Raw genomic sequence first — 6,834 nt, 5'->3', positions numbered from 1 at the left:
TTTTTTTTTATCACTTTGCCTGTTAATGCTAACTGCCTAAAATTTGGCACAGGTGTGTATTTTTATTGGAATTTTACTATTTCACCACCATTTCCTTTAAAAAATATTTTTTGCACTAGGTACACAAAAATGGTAACCTGGCCTACATCAAGATGTCAGGTCTGGGAACTCTCCATTGGCATGCCTCATTCCGAGGGGCAGGATAAACGGTTGTCTTTCAGCGCTACAACCAACCAGAGCAACGAAGAAGGTGACGTAGTCAGAGTCAGAGCAAAGCCATTCTTTGTTCTTGTTTCAAAGAAAAGTTTAACTTCAAATCCTCCAGAGTCGCGGCCAAAGCCGAATTGAAAGACCGCTGTTCGCCAGCAGCCGCAGCCATTCTTTCTTTTCAAGTAGCAGTGAACCTGTCGCAACTCTGTCGTCATTATGTTAAGCCCGCCCGCCGACTCTATACACGATCTGATTGGCCTGACCAGTTTTTGTTTTTTCCAGCTCGAAAGCCAACGGAGAGTTGCTAGACTACACTTGCTGCAAAATAATTTTTCTGTTGGCAAGGCTTCAAAATTTAAATTCTTACAATTTTTTTATCAGATGGTGCCATTTTTCCAGCTTTGGCCTATAAAGCAAATACTCGCTTTATTCCTTTTTTATGCTTCGGCATATTATAGAGCCAATTGGATCAATTGTGCAACGATAATTGTGTGGGTGTGTTGGTATGGATGTCTGAGTGTGGTTTCTATGTGTGTAATAAAAAAATGTGTGTGTGTGCTTGTAATATTTGAGAGATAAAAACTCAACTGCAAATCTAAAATCCAAAAACTGTGTGCACCAGTGGAGTTTGGCTGGCACCCAATGGGGAAAATCTGTTATTGCGCCCAAACATAATCTTACCGAAAGCTCTGTAGATCCGGGTAGTGGCAAAAAACGGAAGGGACCAGGTGACAACAACGGCCCTGGAGGGCAGTGCAGAGGCGTAACCTCAAAAGTCTGCAGCACAGGCAGGGCAATTTCCAGCCAAGCTGGAGCCAGTGGGACGAGAAAGCATGGTGATGCCGATGGGACGATGGTCCTGGGTGGAGCAGATGGAGGGAGGAACCAAGGCCCTGGAGGTCTGAGGTGGAACACAGGAGTCGACAGACATTGGCTGAGCTGGCGAAGTAGAAGTCCACAGTGGATACTAACAGGTAAGAGCCCATAGAGGAGCTGAGGGACTCAAGGGCACCATCGTAGGTGGGGTCGAGGGACCGACTAGTCTGGGCAGAGGAGGTGGGAAACAGTGGCAAGTTGGGTGTATTCTTAACGGCATAGCAGTCTCAGAGCTGGGTTTGGCCAGCGGATTTAGTGGAATTAACAGAGGGAGGCTGTCATCCTCATCCAGCTCTTCTCTATTTCCCACCGGCTCATAGGTAGAAGTCAGCACACACACCTGATCCGATTGGGCGACTACTCTCAGGCCCGGGACAGACGTGGCACACACTGGCTCTGAAGTGGCCGTTAACTCTGGCATCAGCTGAGGGTAGGAACACTGCAGACATCGGAGGATCGCCTCTCTCCACATTCCTTCACTAATGTCAGGTATGTCAAGGGGGGATAATAATTGGCTCCAGTCCAATACAGAGACTTTAGTGTCTCATCGTTAACATCTGTTTTAACAGCCAGTTGATAGAATCGGGCAGTGTCCCAGATAGAGAGATTGATAAACTGGGCTGCGATATCCATTTTCTTCTCTTTTGGGTCCAGTATTCTGTCACAATTAGTTCCAGGTAAAATGAACAAGGATTAAGTAGCAACAGTCATTAATAAAGTAAAGCAAACTACTTAAAAATAACTGTTAGACTAGTAGCCTGTAGTGTAGCTTACTACTTTTTCAAAACAGTCGCTTGACTGTCATTGAACTACTTTTTATCATGAGTAGCTTGTAGCTTGACAAGCTTTTTCAAAGTAGCTTCCTGACATTGGTCCATGAGAGAGTGATTGGCAAGACAGGACATTAGATCTTGCTTTGACCCAAGAGAATGTGTGAAACATAAAAAATCATAGTCCTTCACTCTGAAATAAATCGGAGAGAGGTGTCACTGTCCAACAATATCTCAGATCCAACCAACTGATTGATGCAGCGTGTTTTCAGCCTTGTCATCAGCTGCTTTAATTGAAGTCAGGCATTATTTACAGCCTGACCGACCCGGCAATCTGTGCAGTTTGCGAAAGCCATTTTGAACTGCGACACATGAATATTGCATACAAGTTGGCGTTATACGATTTACATTTTCCTTTGTTCTGATGGTGGCATCAACAACAACTGGGTTGTATTTCATCATCATAGATAAAATATTTGCAGATCTAACGAAACCGTTTGATGGACTGCATAGATGCATGTGACAAAGTTTGTATATGGGAGATATATTCAATGTGATTTTTTTCAGAAGCAATATATCAAATCCCCAGGAGCATCATATAAGGCAAATGCACTATGAATGAGCCGCATTCTCTGATAGCTTAGTTAAAGCACTTGGGTCTTTGATTTATATTAGAAATTATGTTTTTATTAGAAAATTGTATGCAAACATTTAACAGTACTCTACTGGTAGGCAGACAAAAGTATTCACACTTTCCAGATTAGGATTTTTTTATATATGGGTCTTTGTACAGTAATCTATTGCAAGGGGGTCATCAAATTTGGGGTCTGGCGAATCAAAATTAAATAAATATACAAGTATGATAATGTAATGTAGATTTTTTCTTTTTTTTTAGCAAGGGGATCATCAAATTTGGTATCTGTGGAATCCACACAAAAAAAATATATACATGTATATATATGATGTAAAATATTTTTAGGTGGAATTATTCAAACATATAACAGTATTATAATAATAGGCAGAAACAAATATAGATTTTTGTTTTAATTTTTAAAATTTATATAGGATTATAGGGTTGTGAGAATATTTAAATTTTTGTATAAATGGGTCTTTATACATGAAAATATTATATTTATATTTTAGGAACAGGGCCTCTTGCAAGTGGATTGTCATATTGAGGGTTTGTGACATCAAAAAGTTGATTGAGACGAATGAGAGGAATTATGAATAGAAGAGAGGATTTATGAATGGCAGTGAAGTGATGCAACTGGCATTGGTAGGTCACTTGACATGACGGTTGTATTTTGAATTTCATCCTTTTTTTAACAATCCCAAAGTAAATTCAAATGTAGCACCTACTCAGACAGTATGTGATTTCAGACGCAGCCCCAGTCTTGATCTTAGCGCGTGGCTGGGATTATCCCAGAATGCTCCAGGAGGATTTTCAGATAAAACCATCTGCCAAGTAACCACAAATTTTAATCATTGACTTTCAGTAATCTGGTCAGTCTTGGTAAAAAAATGGAAACTGTCCCCGGTGGCGTGTTTGGGAGTGCTATTACTTTTTTGAAAGGGAAATGTGTCATATCGCCAATAACAGTCCTTTGCTGGAATTGCAGATTGCCCTTTTGAAGAATTGAATTGAGTCAGTAAGAAGAATGTTTTTATTTCTTCCCTTTTTTTTTTCTTTCATCTTGAGAAAACACTGGAGGACCACTGCTGCAAGGCTTCAAGAGATTCTTGATTAAACTATTCATTTTCATTATTTTGGGACTCTTCATGTGTGAAAGTTACCAGAAAAAATGTAGCCTTCATTGAATGGACACACTAAGGTAAATCTGAGTTTTGCTGATTTAAATTAAATTAAATAATTTTTTTAAAACACATTTTTATTGTCACTTTTTGTATGGTAGTTTTTACGTTAGAAAAAAATGTCAAATGAAATGTGACCTGGAGATTCACCTTTTTACAATTGAAACAGACAAAAACGGAGTAGCATAATATTTATGTGTTTGTTTTGTTTTGTTTGTTTGCTTGAGTTTGAAGAACTTTATATTTATTCAACTCTATACTTGAGCCCACCACTGTTTTGAGATCAGGCCCAAAGCTTGATTTTGCAGTAGGCCTATATCTTGGGAGATATGAGTGGAAGGATATAGAGAGAGGAAGACTGACAGTGTGGAAATTTATTGAGGATCTATTCTTCTCTCCACTCCCTCTTAGTTAAACCCAGAGAAAAGCTTTGATTTCCCCTGACAGAAGAGAAAGAAGAACACGCGCACACACACACACACACACACACACACACCCTTCGCTCCAAGTTTATGTCCTCCGTGCAAGATGTGGTCCGCTGCCCTTTACGACAGTATTGATGTGAAGTGAGTGATCGCATAACGGGGTGGAAGTAACGCAAAATGTCTTTAAAAATATTGTATTGCTTACTTGTATTTTCTGCTTGCACATGGATGACTTTTATTTTAAAATATAATAAATAGGCATGTGCACAGCAAGAGCGACAACTATACAGGTTACTATCAGCATCCACACCAGGACGAAATCATTCAGTTTATTCTAAGCACGCGCTTCAGTTTTGGCGTCTACCGTTTTAAATGCTCGTGCTCTTTAAAGCAGGATGGATTCTGATTGGTTCTCAGTGTCAGCTTTTCTTTTATACTCAAAATAATTTTTAGAACTATGTCCTTATCGTTATATTTACCATCCTTGGTTTGAACGGGCCTTTAATCCACCCTGTTGTCGAACATGCTAGACCATTGCAGGGTGTATAAAATCTAAATATCTGTAGATGTGTGATGTGAAACTGTATTGGCTTACCTTGAATTAATAATGAATTGTAACATATTTTAAATTGAATTACTTTCCTATTACATTGTCCATGCAGGCAATGACATGGGATTGTTTAAGTATTGGTTTTTCAGATGTAGCTATTCAAAGTTTTAGTGTCAGACTGAAACTGCATAGGCTACATGAATGGACTAATGATAATAATAATTAATGAATTCATGCTTCTTTTTTTCTCAGGGACAAAAATATACATCCAGAAAATGAACCAATGACTTCTTATAGTGGAGTGGCATAATGGTTAAAGATTTGGACTGAAAGCCAAAAAGGTTTGAAGCACACAACTTTGAGCAAGCACTTGGATAAAAGCATCTGCCAAATTATTATTTTGTCATTCTTCAAACTTTGAGGCGTTTTGAGTGTACATTTTTAGACATGACCAGCAGATGGAGCTCATTTAAAATCTAAGTGACTTCAGGAGGACAGTATCTAACATGTTTACCTATATAATTAATCATACAAGTATTCTTATATCAAGAGGGAAATATAATGGATATGGAAAATAAATATGCAAAATAACATTAAATTGGCTTTATGCAATTTATTACAAAACAGTACAAAAGAACACTGTACAATACCTTGTTAGGTAGCCTAAAGATATACTTCGTTATAAAAAAAACATCGTAAAAAAAAAAAAGATGTACTATGACAGAAATAGTTCCTTAGTAAAAACTGCACATTTTAATATTAAAAATTGTACAATAATTTAAATAAGCTCATGATAAAACCATTTAAATATAGTTTAAATACTGCTTGGAGTAATGTAACATTCAGTGTTTCAGTCATACAGCAAGTGAATTCTAACAATACCACTCTTTATCGACAAACATCTGCGTCTGTGGTTACTGGCAGCCGGCCTGCTGTTTTCATCTCTTCTGTGATTTCCCATTAACTGCATGAGGCCAGCTCTCAAATCCCAGGATTCTGATTGGGCAGTGCCGGGTCATGTGACAGGCTGGAATTCCACTTGCAGGGTCTCTGGAGTTTCCAAATCCCCCCTTCTGTTCTCCCAGGCTCTTCCGTACTTTCATTTCTGGCTTTAAGCATTTTGTGTCATTGGGCAATTGGACATCTTAAAAGTGAAGGTGTTATTGGTGTTCTTGCTGTTGCAAAAATAACAAACAAAAAAGTCACATTAATCTAATGCATCATTTATGAAATGTACTATATGTGAACATTAGCCTGAGAATTGTCTAAGAGACCATTAAGGAAGTTCCCTTTTTAATGCTTAACTTTGGTATAATCTCTAGTTATTCTTAAGTATACGGAGCTATATGATAACACTTTACAAGAAGGTTTCATTAGTTAAAGACTTTAGTGAACATGTACTGAGAACAATCATGTTATGTAGATGAAATGAAATGTTAATTTCAACATGCACTAAAACATTATTAAAATCAAAAGTTGTATTTGTTAACATTAGTTAATGCTCTCTGAACAAACAATGAACAACTGGATTTTTATTAACTAACATTAACGATGATTAATAACAATTGTATGGCTCATTGTTAGTTCATAATAGTTAATACATTAACTAATGGTAACAAATGAGACCTTATTGCAAAGTGTTACAGAGTATATTTGGTCCCATTAGATTAGTGTGGCAAATATTGTCTGGTATTATTTGATTATTAGCGATAAAAAAAAAAGTGACATAAAAATGTCGGTACCTCTTCCAGCAAGACTGCAGGTTCTTTCCTTGCAATGTGTTTGGATCCAAGCAGCGCTCGATGCCTTTACTTGAATTATTCACATGTTTTAGTGTCAGTCTGCAAACATTGAAAACTCATCAAATTAATACGATTCAGTCTATGATATTGTCTCAACAAAGTTAATACGTGTATCCCTATGTGTGTCTACTTAGCAACTGTGTGAAATGCAAGGTAATTATGGCATTTTGTTTAATCTGATTGGAGCTTTTTGCCAATAAAATATCAACAGCAAAAAAAAATTTTGATTTACTTGATAAGCAACAATGCATAAGATAGTAAGACTTGTTTTAAGAGAATGTATTTTTAATTCAAGCTGTTTTTTGCATTTGTTTTCAGTATAATCTTGTTAAAAACCTGTTATGCATTAAGCAAAATACATTGCATATACCTACACTGCATATAATATG

At 37.3% G+C, this 6,834-nt stretch overlaps 1 protein-coding gene across 1 annotated transcript in view; it reads right to left on the bottom strand.

The window, feature by feature from the left end:
* Positions 1-5,241: 5,241 nt before the first annotated feature.
* The window catches only part of cxcl18b (chemokine (C-X-C motif) ligand 18b), a 2,188-nt gene continuing 595 nt past the window's right edge, over positions 5,242-6,834 (bottom strand). Inside the window, exons 3-4 of the mRNA XM_077246197.1 lie at positions 6,386-6,484; positions 5,242-5,818 (exon numbers count right to left, since the gene is read on the bottom strand). Of these exons, the coding sequence (XP_077102312.1) occupies positions 5,755-5,818; positions 6,386-6,484 (163 nt within the window). The 3' untranslated portion in view covers positions 5,242-5,754. The remainder of the gene's footprint in view (positions 5,819-6,385; positions 6,485-6,834) is intronic.

Source organism: Siphateles boraxobius, unplaced genomic scaffold (genome assembly GCF_051911475.1).
Source record: "Siphateles boraxobius isolate OS27281-9 unplaced genomic scaffold, OSU_SipBor_1 29, whole genome shotgun sequence".
Classification (NCBI taxonomy): Eukaryota; Metazoa; Chordata; class Actinopteri; order Cypriniformes; family Leuciscidae; genus Siphateles; species Siphateles boraxobius.
This window is presented reverse-complemented; position numbering and strand designations above follow the sequence as displayed.